Source organism: Balaenoptera borealis (genome assembly GCF_965194805.1).
Source record: "Balaenoptera borealis genome assembly, chromosome: 1".
Lineage (NCBI taxonomy): Eukaryota > Metazoa > Chordata > Mammalia > Artiodactyla > Balaenopteridae > Balaenoptera > Balaenoptera borealis.
In genome coordinates this window covers 89,016,722-89,036,418 of record NC_138860.1, presented here as the reverse complement: position 1 = coordinate 89,036,418, position 19,697 = coordinate 89,016,722, and the positions used below count along the sequence as shown (strand labels likewise).

The following is a 19,697-nucleotide window of genomic DNA, read 5'->3' as shown; positions in this document are numbered from 1 at the left end:
ATCTAGACCCTTGAATTCAACATCTGGGAATGCTTGGTGGAGGTCCTTCAGCTCTGGGGTGAGTAATTGCCTTGAGTCCCCATGGAGCTGAGAGGGGTCTTGTATCCTGCCCTGCCTTTCCTCCCCTTCTGCGAGGGCCTCCTTGTTTTGCTGGTTCTGTCTTATGTGATAATTCAGAAACCAGGAGCAAATTTATAACCTTAAAACAGAGCAATTGTCCATCCGTCTTCTAGCTCCCCTCCACAGTCCAGAAGAGATTGAAAGGGGCTTGCCTATACACTGTGAAATGATTGTGGAGTCCACGGTGGCCAGGAGACCTCACACATCTCTCAGAAATCATCCCTGACCCCCGCCGCCCACCAGGGCTCTCTCTTATACTATGCTGGGAGCTCAGTAGTTCTTCTGGTTGAGGGAGGGCTGTCATCAGTAGCAGTGCCACCCCCAGTCCCCGGGGCCAATCCAGGAGACCTTGCCGAGGCGGGAAGCCATTCAGCCAAGAGAGGAAGCCCACAGGGCTGCCCAGGTGGGCCAGAGAGATGTGGCCGCTGGGTCGGCTGGTGGCCGTCTCCATGTTTCCTGTGACTGTTGAGGGAGGGAGGGATTGTGGGTTCAAACTGCAGCCAGGAAAGCTTTAGTTAAACATTAAGGAAAATGGTTTTGAAAATCAGATCATTTCAGTTCTAGAAAAATTTACATAAAGCTGCTATGGAATTTTCCCTTTTTCCCTTGCTCCTTCCTTTCTGTATGTCCCTCCCACCTTCATTGCGTTAGAAGAGACTTTATAGATTAACCCTTAATTTTATGTCGACCTCTGGAGTTTGTAAGTTTTTGCTAAGGGCTCGCAGTAAATGGATGACGGATAAGAACCAGGTGGGCATCCCATTGTACCACAATCCACATCTTCTCTCCCCTGCCTCTACTTCCCACCCTATTAATTGAAGTCAGCCAGACATTGTTTCTAAGCACCGCCCCCCCCCTCACTGGGAAGGGCAGGGACATTTTTCTGGCTCCCTGTGAGAGGTGGGTGTGGCCCAGCAGGATCCATTGACCATGGAAACAAACCAAAGCCACGTCCTTTGTGCAGGGGTGGTTGTGCCGGGGTGGTGAGGTGCCATAAGCCACAGGGAGCACTTTCTCCTTTTTCCTCATTGGTGAGGGATCAAGGTAAAGGTTCTGCTCATGAAAAATTCTGATCATCTAAAAGCAGGGGTCAGGGTGAAGTAAAACTCGGGGCACAGGTAACCAAACAGGTGAGCGTTTCATTGATGATACAGTGACTTTGGGATGGTTGCCAGGCCCCAGCAGCCATTCTGTCACGTGCACTCCCGCATGGTGCCACAGCACTCCAGGCTTTTCTAGCTCAGGAACACTCATTGTCAAGGACTTGAGACTTCGGCAGTGACTGAAGTCAGACAAGAAGTCCCACCTCATGTCTTGAATAATTGAAGTGATGGATAAGATAAGCTTGTCTGTTCCTTTGGCACCACTCAGCTACTTAACCGCTGCCAGGGCTGCTTCCTAGAGGCATAGAGGGATGTAGCACCTTGAGCACCAGCAGCGGAAGTGACTGACAGGGCCCAGCTCAGAGGTGCCTAGAGCCTGCTTACGAGTGTTAATCTGTGTCTCTGGCATAGCACTCACCACATGCCCACATGTTTTATTCCCAGCATGGTTTTGAGGATGTTGGGTGCCTTTTTTGTGTTGCAGCATGTAGCTGCTTCGCTGGGGGTTTCTTCTGTCCAGATGTCTCTGGAGGGTTACTCTAGACTGTCTTGCTTCTGGGACATGCTCTTTGAAAACCCAAAACACACCTCGGGATGTCCCCCCAACCCCAGCCCCTCAAGAGCAGCCTGGCTCTGGTCCTTTCCCACTGGCCCAAGTGGTGTCTCTTCGTGCTTACTTTGACCCAGCTCCTTAACATGTTTCCAGGTCCTAACACATCGGGACCTGCTCACTTTGATCCAGCTCCTTAACATGTTTCCAGGTCCCAACACATTCTTAATCTCGTCTCAAGGCAGCAGGTCACTGACCTGCATCATCTGAACCTCGGTTCATGTTCAAGCAGTTGTGGAGAGCAAGATTTTCTAAAGGGCAAGGAAGGAAGATTCTTGAACAAATTGTAAAAGAGATGATTTATCAGCATCCAAACAGGATGCTGTCTGATTAGCGTTTATGAAACACAAGTTGTTTCAAACTAGTCTTGGTCTCTCTTTGGAAATCAGTATTAAACTGGTAATATCATGGGACTCCCTAGATGTCATGTATCTTGACTATTTAAAATTATATTGTAATCATGTAATAAGTCAGTGCATTCTCATAAAAACTGAAATATAGATAAAGGTCTCCTAGATGACCATACCAATCAGAGTTTCCTCACAGGTAACGTCAGTTTGATCTGTGTCATCTCAGATTTTTTCTATGCATTTATATGGAATGCATACAGTTCTATGCCTATAGAGGAATTCTATTTCTAGAGAGAATGGAATATTGTGCATGTTGTTAAGATAAAAACGTATGTCTTGGAATAAATAGATTTACCATATTTTAAAACTGTTGCATGGAATTCCTTTGTAGGGATAAATTGCTTTTATTTGGCTATTCCCTCAGTGATGGACATTTAGATTGTTTGCAGATGTGGACTTTAGCAAGCATTGGTGAGGTCTTTCATGATACCCTTGCGGTTAAGATGGAGACCGTGAGCATGGTGCTAAGAAGGGTTTAGTAACTGGTTGAAAGATGGATCCGACTCAGTCTGTAGGGAGACTGTACAGGATGGTGCAGGGCTCTGCCTTGTCCACCATTCTCATCAACAGCCTGGATGATGTGTCATTTGTGGATGACAGGAAGCAGGGAGAAAAGTAGTAAATAATTAAAAGTGCAGAATCAGGTCCTAAAAGACATTCGAAGTCTAGGATAGTTGGGCACTGTAATAGAAACTTTGTTTGGGATACATCAGTGCCCTACATATGAGCCTCCAGAGCAACTAGACTTGGGTGTAGAGGTGAGTATAAAAGGCTTTTTCTAGGGGAGGAGGCCTTTGACAACAGTGCAGTGTGGTTAACAGTGAGTGATGTGATTGATAGAAAAGTTTATGTGACTTTTGGCAGCATTAAAAGAAGTATGACATTCAGAGCAAGGGAGGTGACATTCTTCACGCTCTGTACTGATCAGCCCCTGTGTGAGTATTTGAGCAGTCAAAGATCCCAAGTTCTGGGAGACTGTGAAAGCTTTGGAGACAGAGGGTGATGGTGAGGGACCTCATGTCTGTGTTTCCTAAGAATGGGCTGAAGGCACTGGGGTCACTGAGCCCATCAAGACTTGGGAGTCATAGTGGAGGCCTTCAAATAGCTAAATAGAAGTCCTATAGAAGAGTCACGCTCTCTAAGAAGTAGATCCAGGGAGGACCACTAGGTGTAAGCTGGAGGGGCAGAGCTACAGAGCTGGCCCCCAATGGAGTGAATGGTCTCAGGAGGGAGTGAGTCCCGCATCTCTGCAGATATACCTGCAAGACCGGATAACCACTTGGCCAGCATGTGAAGAGGGGGTGTGAACATAGACACAGATGCCCTGTGAGCCCTGACGTCTGTGAACATCCGTCATCCCAATGGGCTACCACTTTCTTTAAACTGTGAAATGGTCCTGGCAGTGAGTTTACTGTGTGGTCCTAGGCAATGGTGTCAAATTATTAAGGACTGGGTTTGTTACAGTAACTTGGGAGAACAACCTAATTAAAGACATAGAGTGGACCAGTAGTCGTAGGGGACACTTTGAGCAGTTCCAGCTGGGCTGGCTCGGGCGAAACAGCAAAGCTTGTAAAGGTTATCTTTATCATCCTCTTCTCTCCTGGCACCTGGGAACAGATCCTGTTCCTGATCTGTCACCAGGCTGTTCATCACTAATTAAGCTGCTAATGGACAACTATTATCTGACCCTCTCTAAGGTATCAGGATTTAAACTATCCGAAACTAGTCTTCGGATAGTTTCATTTTGTTACAAGGAAAATGTTTTGGTGAAAATTGTGTGCAAAAAAAAGTGTAACAGATGAAATCATGGTTTTCCCCGTTTTTCCAACATGCCCAGGGAAAATGTCCTCCCTAAGCAAACCGGACTGTGAAAGCGGGGCACCATTCATGGCTTTCTCTTGTGTGACTGAACAGGCATCAAAACAGATGGACGGTTTTCATTTTCACCAATACTAAAAAAAATGTAGCTGATGCAGGACCTCTGTCTACCATTCTTGCTCCAAGTGACAGCAGTACCTGCTCTTCTAGGGTCATGGAACTCCTCCAGACCTGGGAAGTCTCAGCTCCTACATTATGAGCCCCAGTATTACTGATTCCACTTGGCCTCATTTTGAGTTTATACTTCAACATAATACTTTCAGATATATGGTGGTTGGGTGAAAACTATTTCCCTGGTAAAACTGTTACTTTTATAAATGTGTAGAATAAAAGCTATTAAATAGTTAAAGAAAAAAAAGGGCTCCCCTTCATATCACAGGAGCTGTGAGGAGAGACCTTCTTGGGCTCAGATACTGGGGGTGGAGCACCCCTTTCCCTTCCTTTCTTTGTGACTGTCTGGTCACTTAAGGTAGGGGGAGCTTAGCCAGGTGGAGATCGGTGGGGGAAGAGCCCGCTTATGCCAGCACAGGCCTAGAAGGAGCCTTGGTTTCCACCTTAGAGCAGCTGCTGACTTTGCTTTGAGCCACAGGTGCAGATGTGGGTTTCAGTATAATTCTGGCAGCCTGCAGCCTGCTGGTGTTCTGAATCATTTGGGTCTTGCACTCTGTAATGTTCTTTCTGCTTGAAACTTTTTCTCAATAGTGTTGCTGGATAACAGGTTATAACTCTGGAGGCTCAACTCACTCAAGCTGGCCTGTCCCCTAGAATGGGTCAACAGGCCCCAACCAGCCAGGGGCTGAGCCTTGCACTTTCTTTTCAGGGTTTTCTGTGAGGAGCAGACCAGCATCTCTTAACAGTTTCTTTTTGGCCAGTGTTGTGATGAGTCTGACCTTAGCCCAGAGGGATGGACGTTGAACCCGAGGCACCAGTTGTCACCGATTCTTTCAGGTCCTGCTAATATTTACTGAGATCTGCTGTGTTAGATACTGTGCTTACAATGACCCTCTGGGGTCACTATTATTACCTCAGTTTTACAGATAAGGAAACTGAGGCCCAGGGAGGTTATGTGATACGCTCAAGATAATAGGACGAATAAGGGGTGGAGTCCAGCTCAGACTCTGGGCCTCCTGAGTTCCAATCTGGGGCTCTTTGCCCCACTCCACCACCACTGTCTTTATCCCTGATCCCTGCTCGTTAATCAGCCCCTGCCCCGTGTCCCTGTGCTCAGCCATTCGCCGGACAGGCAGCTGCCATCTCAGTCTGGTACCTGGAATTCCGACTGCCCTAGAGCAGTGGTTTTCAAATACTTTCAGATATAGAATAAGGACCTGGGGTATGGGCCCAGAAAGAGAGCAGGTGGTGGGGCTCTGGGCCTTCACCTCTGCACCTTCGAATTAATCTGGTTTTATTTATTTATTTATTTAAATTAATTAATTAATTTATTTATTTTTGGCTGTGTTGGGTCTTCGTTTCTGTGCTAGGGCTTTCTCTAGTCGCGGCAAGCGGGGGCCACTCTTCATCGCGGTGCGCGGGCCTCTCACTATCGTGGCCTCTCTTGTTGCGGAGCAGAGGCTCCAGACACGCAGTCTCAGTAACTGTGGCTCACGGGCCTAGTTGCTCCGCGGCATGTGGGATCCTCCCAGACCAGGGCTCGAACCCGTGTCCCCTGCATTGGCAGGCAGATTCTCAAGCACTGCGCCACCAGGGAAGCCCCTGATCTGGTTTTATACTGAGTTTCTGTGTAAGGTTTCATCGTGTTGGGGGAGAGCACCAACGCTAAGCCCGAAGATTGGCTCTGGGGTAGAGAGAGGGCGAGACCGTTAGGCTCCTCTGTTGGAGCCCCTTTACCTTGCAGGCCTCCTGGCTCTCCTCCATCCACGGTCAGCCGGGGGACCGGGAGCAGCGTGCCCAGCCTCCCAAGGCTGCCTTCTAGGACGGCAGCTAGGAGGTCGCCCTGGAGCACCGCTTGAAAATCTAGGGTTCCTCTGCTGCCCCAACATCAGGAGTCCTGGCGTGGGGTGAGGTGGGGCATCCCTTTATGCAGCTCCCCAAGGCTCGTCTCTAGGAATCATAGATGTGTGTAACCGTGAGTGCATCATAGATGTGTGTAACCGCGAGTGCCCTGACTTCTGCACATGAGGACATCTGACCTATCCAGGATACATTAGGACCCGACTCAGGCCTGATATCACCCTTTTTATCTCTGGCAACGTGGTCCCCCTGATATAAGAAGCCCAGCCCTTAGTTGAGTTCAACTCCTGTCCGCCCTGGGTATTTTGAGTGAAAAGTTAGAACAGGGTAGAATTCTTCCCCTGCAGTTGTCTGCAGATGAACGAGGTACTGTTTCTCTGTGAAAGAAAGCTGAGTCGGGGCCTGCTGACTGCTGTGGCAGATGCTTATCCCTCCTCTTCCCCCCACCCCACCCTGTCCACTTCCCTTTAGCCCCAGGCAGCTGCAGCGGGGGCACTGGGCCAGGCTTGGCCTGCAGGACCCTTCCTCCCGGCAGCCCCATGCTGCTTCTTGGCTCCTAGGAGCCCAGAGCCAATAGAGTTGTGTGAACCCCCTCCATCGGGCTTGGCTGTGTGACCTCCGTTGGTGTCCCTGTCCTCTCCCCGCTCCACATGAGGAAAAGTACATCTGGCTTAGAGATGAACGGGGCCGTTGTTCCAGCCAGCCTCAGAGCCCACGGACAAAGAAGACTTGTGAGAACACAGGGCAGGATCCTCTCCCCTCCCCCAGGCGTTTCATCCTCCCCACGAGAAATGAGGAGGTTACATCTGGGGTAATGGCCACGTGGGGCTGAGGTGGTCACGAGCTCACGATCCTGTAGGGCGTCCGGGAGGCAACCTCTTTCTCCCAAACCTCTGCCGGAGGTCGGAGTGGGACCCACCCAGCGTTTTTTGTCCCACAAGGCTGATGATGAAAAATGTGATCCAAAAGCGACACCTCGTTCATAACCGTTTTCAGTTTCCTCTCTAGGAGTGCTGACTTGATATAGCAATCTTCTGTGCCATTATTTTCTAAAATAACTTGTATATTTCCCTAATTTCAAAAGAAATTCATGATCAGTGGGGGAAAGTTAAATGAGCGTAGGAAAGCATAAAGGGGAAAAGTTAATCCTACCACCTAGAGGTGACCACTGTTGAAGTTCTTTCTGTTTGTTTTTGTTTAATCCTGGGCCAACTCTGTACATTTTCTCAGGGCTAAGGGAGCTTTCTTTTCGTGGAATATTGAATTGTTGGAAGTCAGAGCAGCGGGTGACTTTGAAATCATCCACCTGCTTCTTTACGTAGAGTGGAGGACCCAGGTCTGGAGGCACTGACTTGCACCTTGACACACAGTCGACAGCGACTGAGGCAGGACTCAGGCCCAGCTCCTGGTTCACTTGTTCAGAGGCCGTACCCTGGGTCCTGCCAGCCTGCCCAGCTCAGTCGGCTGTCCGGCCTTCTTGAGGACATCCATGCCTTTGAGACATGGACCAAGCCCATGGAGAAAGCCCTGGGAAGGCTTCCGGGGCAGACCAGGCAGAAAGCGGGTAGGTCTTTGCTGTTGCAAGAGGTGGATGATTTTCACCTGGTTGCACATGCATCCCTGCTGCTTGTGCTGCCTTGGCAACCTTTAAAGCATTGTCCCTGCTGAGAGGTGTGTGGCTGACACCCAAGATTCCTTCTGATGTAGGAGAGATGTTTCCATCTCATTCTTCTCCTGTTTTCTCAGGTGGGACTATGGGCTCCTCACTCCACCCCTGATTAGAGGGTAGGCATTAGGAGTGCAGGCCCTGGAGTCAGAATACTTGTGTCCCAGCTCTACCACTTGCTACTTTTATGACCTTGGCTAAAGCATTTAACCTCCGCCTTAGTTTCCTCATATGTAGAACAGGGAACTAATAGTACCTAAGGAGGTTTGAGACACATAGTGAATGCTAAAGATGTTTGCCATTATCAGCTATGAGTCTGTGTCCTTTCTTCCTTCTCCTGAGCTTTGTCTTCTCCAGCTTTCCCTCTTCCCATCAATATGTGATGACCTTTAGCTGATTTCATAGTGTTGATGAAGTTTACACCCCCGAGTTTCTTGTCTGTCCCCATCTCCCAGGAGTCAAACTTCCCTCCTTCTCCGCAGCCTCAGGGAGGTCCCTCTGCTTTGGGGGCCCACCCCTTCCCCGGCCAGCCCAGACCAGGCTTCTTTCTGGGTCCTCCGCACCCACGGTGCCTTTATGTCTCACTTTCCTCCTCTTGGTGTCCTTCTCCACCCCAGTCAAACCTGCCTTGTTGAAAGGATTTGTCGTTAGTCATTTATACCTCTCTGCGCGATTAGTCACCAAGTTGTGCCTTCCAAAACGAGATGCACTTTAAGTCTTGTTAAAAGAAACTTCAAGAGAGGGGACCGTACTCTCCCCGCCGGTGTCAGCACTGGTGTTTCACCCTCTTCCCCAGTGGCGGGTCCCGTCTCCTTGGTAACCCGCTCAGCACCACCACTGCCCTCCTCCCTCATCTCTTCCTCACTCTGTTGAAGTGGGCAGTGCATCTGCCTCTGTCTTCTGGCCTGTGGGGCCTCCGGCTGCAGCCAGCTTCTCCCCCATTTCCCTTGTGCCCTCCGACCGCGTCACCGCTTCCCACAGGATCGTCCTGCCTCACGTGGGCTCCCCACTTTCCAAGGGCGTCTGAGCTCCACTGGTCCAACCGCACACCAGCTGTTCCTGCACCCATTCGTGGTTCAGAGCTTGGAGGTGGGTGAACCTGCCTTTGAACTCTGGCGCCGCCCCCTCCAGTGTGTAAGCTCCACTTCCTTCAGCTCTAATGAAGGAAGAAGAATAGTGCCAACACGGTTGTATTGTCGTGAGAGGTAGACAGGTGTTGGGGAAGGCTTAACTGTAGTGCGGGGCACAGGGTCAGTGCTCCATAAATGGTTGCCATGACTAATAATACCAGTGCTAATAATTAACAGTGACACTTACGCTCCCTCTCTGACTTCCCCAGACCATAGGGTATGACCCCATCATTTCGCCAGAGGTCTCGGCCTCCTTCGGTGTGCAGCAGGTGCCCTTGGAGGAGATCTGGCCTCTCTGTGACTTTATCACTGTGCACACACCTCTCCTGCCTTCCACCACAGGTAGGTGTGCCCCTACCTTGTGGGTTGGCCACAGAAGCCACAGACCAGATAAGGGTGGGCCCTCGGTCTGGGTTTTCTGCCTATGCTGGGGACCAGCTGTGGCGGTGGCCCATCCAGATCCTGTGAGCATGGAGCATGGTGATGTCTTGTTACACGGCCTTGCATCAGACTGAGGAGGGGTGAGTTGGCTGGAAATGCACAGGGTCTGGGTGAGCTGGGTCAACATGTAGGACCAGTGACCCCATGAATACTTCCTGGGACCACTGCAGGAAGCACTAATATCTCAGGGATATTTGGGATGTTTCTAAATTGAGTCTGGTCCAAATCCATGACAAGGACTCCTGCCCCAGAGCATCTGAGAAGGGAGCAGTGAGACCAGAAAGACCGTGGTCCCCCAGAAAGGAGGTGTGTGGGGAAGAGCTGGTGGGGGGAAGAGAGGGCCTCTGGAGCTGGTGCGGTTGCCAGTGCAGTGGGGAGAACACGGGGATCCCCACACCATTGCCGCAGGAAAGCTCCTCCCTCCGTTCCAGGCCTGCTGAACGACAGCACCTTCGCCCAGTGCAAGAAGGGGGTGCGTGTGGTGAACTGTGCTCGCGGAGGGATTGTGGATGAAGGCGCCCTGCTCCGGGCCCTGCAGTCGGGTCAGTGTGCCGGAGCCGCGCTGGACGTGTTCGCAGAAGTGAGTGCCTGCTCAGTGTCGGTGGGGAGGGGAGACCAGAGCAGAGAGACTTGGGCTGCAAGCCCAGCTGTGCAAAGACCTTGAGCTTCCTGTCTCTAGCGGGAGAAGTTGTGTCGCCAAAAATAACACGTCTGTGGTTTGAAGAGCCCGGTGCAGAGCCTGGTACAGAGGCAGCCGTGCTGTCTTCTGCAAAACTCAGATTTTATATAGGACCCATTCCTGGGCTCGGGCTCCTGGGTGGCTACGCTGTTGATAAGTTCAGAGGAAGACAGAGCAGCAGATCAGTTCTGAGGTGGAGGATTTGGGGCAGGCAGAGAGGGGTTTAAGGTATTGATACAGATCTCTGGTGAAATGACTCCCACTGCCAAGAAGACATTCCACCCAGTGTCTGTTGGCCTTCCTTTCCCTTCCTCTCTTCCCGCAGAGGGGAGGAAGCCGAGGATACTGGTTAGACGTGCTCCCCTGGTCCCAGAGGCTGCTGTCCCTAGGTCTCTGTGCAGGAGCAGAGATGTAGCATCTGCTCACCCACTGCCCCCATCCTGCCCTCACACCCGATAGCGTTCCCACGTGAATCCTGTCCACCTCTCTTAAAAATCCCACTTCAGCATCGGAGATCGGGGAAAAAGCATGGGCTTTGGATTAGGCAATGGGGGTTTGCTGGTTACCAGCTTTGTGACCTTGGCAAGACCCTGGCCCTCTGACCCCCTGTAGCACTCAGTGTCTGTTCCCTGCCCAGGGCACAGCATGCATTGGGTTTGTGGTCCTGGTCACAAGGAGCTACATCGTCAGCTCCTTGAAGGCAAGGGTGTGCCTGACCCTTGTTTATATCGCCGTCTCCCTAACACAGCACCTTCCCCTCGCTCTTTTTGGCCTCCCCATGGCACTTACTACTCTGCGGCCGGCACTCACAGACCTATGTGGCCAAATCCCGTGGGAGCCGATAGAGTCCTGGGGAGAATGACCAGAAGAGAGGAGGCCTAAGTAACATGTCCAAGGCCCCCACATTGTGCCCGGTGAGCAGAAGGGGTGGAAGGGGCACTGGAGGGTGGGGTAGGGGTGGCCAGATGGGCCGCCTGTCCTGGTGAGAACCAGGATGCAACACCCGTGTGGAATGCCCACAAAGAGCCTGCCTCTGTGCTAAGAGCTGACAGTAAGTGCTGAGGGGTGGACTGGTGTTGGGGCAGTGGGTAGAGGGGAAAAACCAATATCAGCTATAACAGCTACCACTGGTTGAGAACCTCCTTTATTACTGCATAATCTCCATAATAGTGTTAGGAGATAGGTAGTAGTAACCCATTTTATAGATAGGGAAACTGAGGCTCAGAGAGATGGAGATTTGCCCAAAAGCACATAGGTAGTAAGTGGTGGAGCTGAGACTGGAATCCGGTCTACAGCTCTGTCTACTCTGCTGTGATGCAACATTCATGAGGAAGACGGTTATTATTGAGTCCAGTGACCTCTTACAGAAGTAGGAGACAGCATCACCCCTGCCCTCTTCCCCTCCAACTCCCTGGGGCCGATCTGTAGCGGCCCACCCAGAGATGTCTCTTTCTGGGCAGGAGCCACCCCGGAACCGGGCCTTGGTGGACCACGAGAATGTCATCAGCTGCCCCCACCTGGGCGCCAGCACCAAGGAGGCCCAGAGCCGCTGCGGGGAGGAAATTGCCATCCAGTTCGTGGACATGGTGAAGGGGAAATCTCTGGCGGGAGTTGTAAGTATGCCATGTGGGGCTGGGCCCGGAGGTCAGAGGGAGGAGCTGCAGAAGGGCGCGTTGTTGCTGGGACCAGATTCAGCCCTGGGGGCCGAAGATAAGGGACTGTACTTAAGCCAGCGCTCTGGGTGGGGTGGCAGGAGCTGCCCCTGCTTAGTCTTGAGAGCTGAGGCCCGGCAGCAGGGAGCCAGCTTAGCTTGTTTATATCGTAGGCTCACTGCTGAGATTGCGGTTTTTCCCAGTGCCCTGCCTCTGGAGAAAGGCTCCTTTGTTCTCCACAGGCCTTGGGAGTGAAGGAGTGTGGCTCGCATGATGGCGGGATGCCCGAGGTAGGGGCAGGTGGGGGACGGCCTGTGGAGAAAGCCCTGAGAGGGCGTCCTCACCTCGTAACCCCGAGCGCTCGCCTTTCATCCCATCTCTCTTAGAAGCCTGGGCAGGGATGCCCTGCCCAGAAGCCTGCACCCATCTTCCCCATAGGAACCCTCCAAGCCAGCTGGCCCCCCTTTCTTTCCCCCAATCATGGTTTCTTGACTGCGCTCACAGTGGGCCCTTCCTGGCATGTGTTCCTCTTCCAAGCTGAACCTGACTTTATACTTCAAGTCCTGTCTCATTCACTCAGTCTTCAGATGGTCCCTAAGCTCCAGTGGGTACCAGATACTGTCAGAGCCCTTTGGGGATATGGAGGTGAATAAGGAAGGCATAGCTGTCCATCGGGGGGCTCGCGCGCCACCTGCCCCTTCACGAAGGCTTGCTTGGCCTTTCTAGCTCCATCCCAACCCTTTTGCAGTGAGCCACATTCTCTCCTATTATTGAGGTTTCATGAGTTTATATCTTAGTTCTTAATTAAGTTCTAAGTTCTCAGAGGACAAACAAACAAAAAAATAACACCACCAAAACCAAAAGGATGTAAGCTTCTCTGCAGTTCATGTGGCTCTGCCTGGAGCATTTAACCAATAATGAGTGAGAGTTGGGGCGCGGCTGGGGGGTAGTCCCTGACCCTCCTGGCTGACCCTCAACACAGGCATTTTCGCTTCTGAGGACAGAACTGCGGCAGGAGAGACACAGGATGCTTTGTTCAACCCTGCCAGCCCTGGTTCAAGAGCCCAGGCCACTGTGGCCTCTACACCCTGAGAAAATAAGGGCGCCTACTGCTGTCCCGGAGGAGGGCTTTCGGGGGCAGCCATCGCAGGTGCGACGGGCAGGCTGGGACAGCCTGGCAGTGGCCACAGCTCGGTGGTCAACAAGGACGCTTACCCATCCATGTCTGCACCCTCTCTCTGCACTGTGTCTGTGGACTTCTCAAGACAGGGCACGCTTTCTCACTCCCTTTGCATGCCGTGGGCTTCTGAGCGGTTCATTTCTCCCCCGTGAGGCTGGTGGGGACCCAGGCGAGGTTTGGGCCACCGTGACCATTGCCACCCAGTCTGGGCTGGGCTTTTCTTTTTTCTGTCCACTCACAAGGCAGGGTACAGCCCTCAGCGGTGCAGCCCTTATGAGTTATACAGGGAGTGGTGGCATTCCAGGCCTTTTCATGACGGGGACTCCTTAACACCAGCTCCATCAAATGGGCCCACAAAATGTCCCCTTCTTACTTAAGAGGTCACATCTCCTAGTCCAATTGTTAAATTTAGGCAAATTGAACTCTCCAGCCACAACGGCTGGTGGGGTAGAGTAGGCATTTGTAAGAAAGACATTTGTCACATGGGAAACTCCTCTGTCCCTCATTCTTTACCGGGTCCTCTCCAGTTCAATTCTGCTCTAACGTGAGGCACAGACTAGCATTAGGGTCAGGTTGGTGCCCCAGTGCATTGGCTCTTCCTGGAGCCTCCCACTTATCTTCTAGAGAAGACAGACGCTCCTTTTACTCAGCAGACCTGGGGGAAGCACCGCCCTGGCCTGTGTAGGCATCTGACCAAGCGTGGCGCCTGCCTTTGGGGCTTCTCAGTTGAGCACTTTCCCGCTGCCTGCTGCAGGCTTTCACACCCCAGCTGTGGCCTGGCCCTTCAGTTCTCCCCCTGCAGCTCTGGGACTCACTGCCCTTTCTGTGCCCTCCGGAGAGGATCAAAGGGGGCCCGGCCGCAGGGTGCGATCACACCAGGCTGCCCCTTAACACAGAAGGGTCTGCTGCAGTGTCCCGCCTCCTTGGTTGTTTCTGTCATCACAAGTCTCTCTTCTTTAATTCTCTGCCAGTTGTATCTTTATGAAAACAGGAATAGAAGCCTCCACGTTTTCTTTTCATTACATCTTAGAGCTGCCTGATTGATTTGCATCCAACCCGGGTTTCTAATTAAATCCTTCTTAGATGGTTCTCTTTACAAGTTGCCTCAGCATAAGTGGCCAGATACTTAACTCAGAGCCACAAGATGGAATAGACATTTTGACACAGAACAAGCTGGTTTTTGTTATCAAGTCCCTGCTGGGGGTCCAGCCAGCCAGACCCTAGACTTACAACGTCAGAAGATTACGTGGCTTCTGCCTTCTTCAACTGCCCAGCCGGCCTGTGGTGGACTTCACAGGAGTCAACTTTTAAAGAGTGATAGGATCATCAAAAACGTGTGAATCCAGGGAGTTCCCTGGTGGTCTAGTGTTTAGGATTCTGCGCTTTCACTGCCATGGCCTGGGTTCAATCCCTGGTTGGGGAGCTGAGATTCCTCAAGCTGCGTGGCATGACCAAAAAAAAAAAGGTATATAAATCCAGCCTTACAAATTGTGATATATTGACAGAGTGTTTTGTGACAATGTAAAAACACATTTTAAAAAATCAACATGGAAAATAAAAATGAAGGCAAATTAGGAATGCCATCCCAGAGAGACACACCACTCTAGGTCCAAGTGATCTGTGACTCCCCATATGTTTTTTATTTTTAAAAAAATTTTTTAAAAAATGTATTTATTTTATCTATTTAGTTTTGGCTGCGTTGGGTCTTCGTTGCTGCACGTGGGCTTTCTCTAGTTGCGGCGAGTGGGGGCTACTCTTTGTTGCGGTGCGTGGGCTTCTCATTGCAGTGGCTTCTCTTGTTGCGGAGCACAGGCTCTAGGCACGTGGGCTTCAGTAGTTGTGGCTCGCGGGTTCAGTAGTTGTGGCTCGCGGGCTCTAGAACGCAGGCTCAGTAGTTGTGGCTCGCGGGCTTAGTTGCTCCGCGGCATGCGGGATCTTCCCGGACCAGGGCTCGAACCCGTGTGCCCTGCGTTGGCAGGTGGATTCTTAACCACTGCGCCACCAGGGAAGCCCTCCCCATATGTTTTATGTCAAAGACCCATCTTCCTTCCCCAGCACAGGAGAAACAAGTCTCCGGTGGAGTGGTTTGGGGGCGCTGGCACATGTTCAGAGAAGAGGGAGATGTCCTTCTCCCCTTCTTCCCACTCCCCGTCTGGCAGTTTGAAGTGGTCTTAGCCTTTTGTGCCCTTTTCTGGCTCTATAGCTCTCCTCAGCTATGGGAACAGGTTGTTGTCACCTTGTTGGTGGCTAATGGAGGTTGTCACCCCCCAGGCACCCAAAGCAAGGGTGGCCCCATGCCACCTGCTCTCCACGTGGAGCTGAGTCTCAACAATAAGACCTTGTTTGGGAGCCGAGTTGGGCAGGTGTGCCCTGTCCCATCCCTTCCTGACCTCTGCCCTGCTCCCCTTTCTCTGCAGGTAAACGCCCAGGCCCTTACCAGTGCCTTCTCTCCACACACCAAGCCTTGGATTGGTCTGGCAGAAGCTCTTGGGGCACTGATGCAAGCCTGGGCTGGGTCCCCCAAAGGGACCATCCAGGTGGTAACACAGGGTGAGCCGGGAACTCTGCAGAGGGAGAGGGAAGAGGGGCGTGGACTCGGCACCCCACCGGGTGTGTCTGCTGCAGGCCACAGACCAGTGAGGGACTCAGAGGTGACCCTGCTCTCATGACTCCGCGTTTCACATTTGGTCTGAGTATGGCTTGCTTGCTACTGAGGAGGATGGGTACACAAAGTTATTGGGAAATATACTTAATTTTCGTAAATCACATTTATGCAGTATTTTTAAGACGTGCATGTTTGGGGTGCAAGAGGGACCTCCGTAAGATTTGGAATTTCACGTGAGAGGCAGTAGGATTGGTGGAGGGAGTCCGGGTGAAGCAGCAGAACATTTTATTCTGGTTTTGACCCAGTTGCTTACCTGCTGTGGGACTTTTCCTTCTCTGAGCTGTGAGTTCTTCACCTGTGAAGTGAAAGCCGGGGCGGGTGTGTCAGACGAGGCAGGCGGTGAGGACATTTTGTGCTCTGTGACATCCTAAGGTGGGCCCTCGGGCAGGCTGATGCCCGCAGGGGCATTTGCTCAGCCAGGGAGTGGGGACGGGAGCAGCACCCGCTGTCTGCCCCTCCACAGGCTCTGGCCGCCTTTGCAGTGGGTCCAGCCCTGTGCAGGCGTGGTTGAGAGACCGGGGAGGGCCCCGGTCCCCTGAACCCTGCAGGGGCTTGTCCTCCCCGTTGACTGTTGGGCATCCCCTCACGTGGGGAGAGACTGGAGTGGAGGCAGGTAGACCCTGAGCATTGCCGGTACCAGGCAGGGGCAGAGCCAGAGGCCTCACTGGCCGGGGTGCCGAGGCCTCAAGGAGACAAGACAGGGACGTGGGCCCAGCTGCTTTAGTCGCCCCTTCCTGCTTCCATTTCCTGAGGCCGGCAAGGGCATGAGTGCCGGGTAGGGATAAGAGTAGGATATTTTTCAAGTGTCCCTTTGGGGAATGACAGGCAAGCCAGGGCGGACAGGCCAGGGGCAGATGTGCGGGGCAGCAGAGTTAGGCTGGGTTCTGGAGAAGAGTTTCTTAAACTGGTGTAGCGCGTCCCCCGTGTCCTGGCCTGGACCCTTCGTGTGTCCCCCACCCCGGCCACCTCTCTGCCTGCAGAGGAAAGCAGAACTGCCTGGCAGGCTGGAGTTGGGCCCCCAGGTCAGTGAGGAGCCGTGACCCAGAGCTCGGGGCCAGCGATGTGCTGCCCACTCCCTTGTTGTTCTACACACAGTGGTCTTATAGCGGCTTCTCTGGGTCCCCAGGATTGTCCCTGAAGAACTCTGGGAACTGCCTGACCCCCGCCGTCATCGTCGGCCTCCTGAAGGATGCTTCCCGTCAGGTGGAGGTGAACCTGGTGAACGCCAAGCTGCTGGTGAACGAGAGCGGCCTCAATGTGCGCACCCCTCCCCTCCCCTCCCCTCCCCTCCCCTCCCCTCCATCCCCTCCATCCCGAGTCTGCACTGCTTTTCTCGCCTGCGTTCAGAGCACCTTGCAGCTCTGCTCCCCGAGCGAGCGGGAGCCCTGGGCGCCGGTCCTGCAGGTGACAGTGTCTGCCTGTGAGAAGTAGCCGTGATCTCTTCACTTGCAGAGTGGAGATACCACTGGCCCCGAGCATCGCTACGAGTGAACTAATACTCGTGCAGGTGCTTTGTGTATAAGTGCTCTGTGAGTGGGAGGGGCAGCAGTAGCCCCAGTTCACAGCTGAGGAGATCAAGGAGTCAGGCTGGGAGCTGGGAGATAGCCCGGCGTGCTCGGCCCCCGATTCTCCAACCAGTGCTCCTTTACCACGGCACCCGGGTTCCTGGTTAGTCTGCAAACTCTGGGAGCTCGCCGCACATCCTTTTAGCCTCTGCCGCCCCTCGTGGCTTCCCTTTGGCGTCTTCCCTTCCGGTTCCCGTTTTAGACTGAAGTCTGTGTTTCTCAGCCAGTGGGAGCTGGCAGAGGCAGTGGGCAGTAGAGCTCTCACGTCCCTCTTCCTCTCCCCCCACTGCTCTCCTATATCCCAGGCAGGCCACTGCTTCTGTGCAGGGAGCAGTAAGTCAGAGAAGGAGGGACCAGGCTGGATCAGCCTCTGGTGACCGTCCTGCTCATCTCAGCCCTTCTCACAGCCCTGCCTCCCTCCCTCCCACCTTCTCCCCACTTCCCACCGTCCAGCCCAAGCCTTTACCTGCACCTGGCAGATCTCTTCGCCCTCCCTTTAGGGAGGAAGCTCACGCTCAGGGCCACCAGGCTTCCCCATCTGCCCTCTCCCCCCGCCCTGAGCTGCTGAGCGTGGCAGCAGGGCTGAAGCCCTATAAATTGGCGATTAGGCCTAGGGAGGGGGTGGGCGTCACTGTGCCTTTTTGCCTTTTCTCTGCAGGTAACCACTTCCCACAGCCCTGCTGCACCAGGGGACCAGGGCTACGGGGAATGCCTCCTGACCGTGGCCCTGGCAGGTGCCCCCTACCAGGCCGTGGGCTGGGTCCAGGGCACCACGCCTGTGCTGCAGGCACTCAACGGAGCTGTCTTCAGACCGGAGGTGCCTCTCCACCGGGGCCTGCCCCTGCTCATGTTCAGGGCTCACCCCTCCAACCCTGCGATGCTGCCAACCATGATTGGTGAGGAGGGGCCTTGAGGCAGCGGTGGGTGTGTGTTGAGGGCTCTGTCCTGGGACTGGGCTCCGTGGACTTCTGCCTCCTTCAGCCCCTCTCCATGCCTGCCGGCATCACTGGATCTGCCGCAGGTTCCAGAACATTTGGGGAGCCGGTACGGAGTTCTGAGGTTAAGTGCCTTATCTAAGGTCGTAGAGCGGTGCGTCAGGGGTAGGGCCCCAGAGCCCCTCTTGTTAGGCAGGTGCTCACCACAGTAAGGACACAGCTGAGAACTGCCTGTAGAGCTGTATCCCAGGAGCTCAGAATTAAGTTGCAGGTTTCCTTCTGACCGCAGGCCTGGCGGTGGCCAGCCTGATCCAACAAAGCACGTCAGGGCATCCCCTCCAGATGTCGTGGGCATCTTGGATCTGCTCCTGTCCCCTGGCGCTCGGGCTACTGGGAGTTCTGGAGCACTTCCAAGTATGGCAGAGAGTGAGTGTGTCCACAGGCCCCAAAGGGCCTAATTTCACTATCGTTGCCAGCTGCCCAGGGGACCTTTCCCCTGCTTTTCCCCCTTGCTGATGGTCTGGATAAAACTGGCAGCCAGCAAGTCCAGCTCTGGCTCTTCGTGGCTGATCTTCCCTCCCCTGCCTTGCCTGATGGCCAGGGTGTTCCTAAAGCCTGCAGAACAGTGAGGGACCTGGGCAGAGCCCTTTGTTCCCTGTCTCAGCGCTTTGATTCTGAGACCATCACCCCCGTTGCAACGTTGATCTTGGGAACTCAAGACTTGTGAGCCTGCTCCCAGCCTCTTGCTTCTCCTTCCCCCGAGCTCTGTGCCAACCAGGGGTTTCTTCTACTTCCAGGCCTCCTGGAAGAGGCAGAGGTGCAGCTGCTGTCCTACCAGACCTCAATGGTGTCAGATGGGGAGACCTGGCACGTCATGGGCATCTCCTCCCTGCTGCCCAGCCTGGAGCCCTGGAAGCAGCACACGACCGAGGCTTTCCAGTTCCACTTCTAACCTTGGGCTCACTTGTCCCAGCCTCGTGGGATTTCCTGAAGAAACACACCCACTGGGAGAGGAGAGCCACATTGCTGGGGCTGACACTGCTTGTGTCTCATCTGACCCCTGTCGTACAGCAATAACCACCCAATAAAGAGCCTACCCCGTACTCTCCGGGCACCTTTGTGTTGTCATTACCCTGAAGAGCCACCAGAGGGCATCCGCAGGCAGCCGTGGGGCAGGACTTTTGTTGCAAGAGGGTAGGACATGTAAAGGGAGATCCAGATGGGCGGACTGCACGCCTGCCTGTGGGTACTCTGAAGAGAACCCCCTCTCCTGTCTCTCAAGTTTTTAAGAGACATTTTTACAGGAACAAAACTCAAGGTATTTGAGCAAATTCCTATGCTATTTCAGATATCCCTTCCATCTGGGAATTTAGATGCACATTGAAAATATAATTCAACAAACATGTACAGCATTATGTGCCAGGCACTGGGTTAGATGCTCTGCCTAGGAGGAGGAGGATTAAAGCTCAGGCTGCTCCCATAGAAGTCTCCATCTGCTGGGGGGACAGAGCACACAGAGGTCACTGGAAGCAGTGAGGAAAGTACCACAACAGGTGTACATGAATTCTGTTGAGAGCAGAGGAGGAAGTAATTAGAGCTGTGGATGGTGGTTCCCAGGAGATGTTTGGAAAGGTTTCATAAGGGGAAGAAAGTGTGAGTAAAGGCACAGGTCCTGAAGATGTTTGGTGAGAT

General features: G+C 53.2%; 1 protein-coding gene across 1 annotated transcript in view; it reads left to right on the top strand.

Moving 5' to 3' along the window:
* The window catches only part of PHGDH (phosphoglycerate dehydrogenase), a 31,549-nt gene extending 12,441 nt beyond the window's left edge, over positions 1–19,108 (top strand). Inside the window, exons 6-12 of the mRNA XM_082369373.1 lie at positions 9,098–9,230; positions 9,761–9,909; positions 11,469–11,621; positions 15,258–15,390; positions 16,632–16,762; positions 17,729–17,966; positions 18,803–19,108. Of these exons, the coding sequence (XP_082225499.1) occupies positions 9,098–9,230; positions 9,761–9,909; positions 11,469–11,621; positions 15,258–15,390; positions 16,632–16,762; positions 17,729–17,966; positions 18,803–18,957 (1,092 nt within the window). The 3' untranslated portion in view covers positions 18,958–19,108. The remainder of the gene's footprint in view (positions 1–9,097; positions 9,231–9,760; positions 9,910–11,468; positions 11,622–15,257; positions 15,391–16,631; positions 16,763–17,728; positions 17,967–18,802) is intronic.
* The last annotated feature ends 589 nt before the right edge of the window (positions 19,109–19,697 follow it).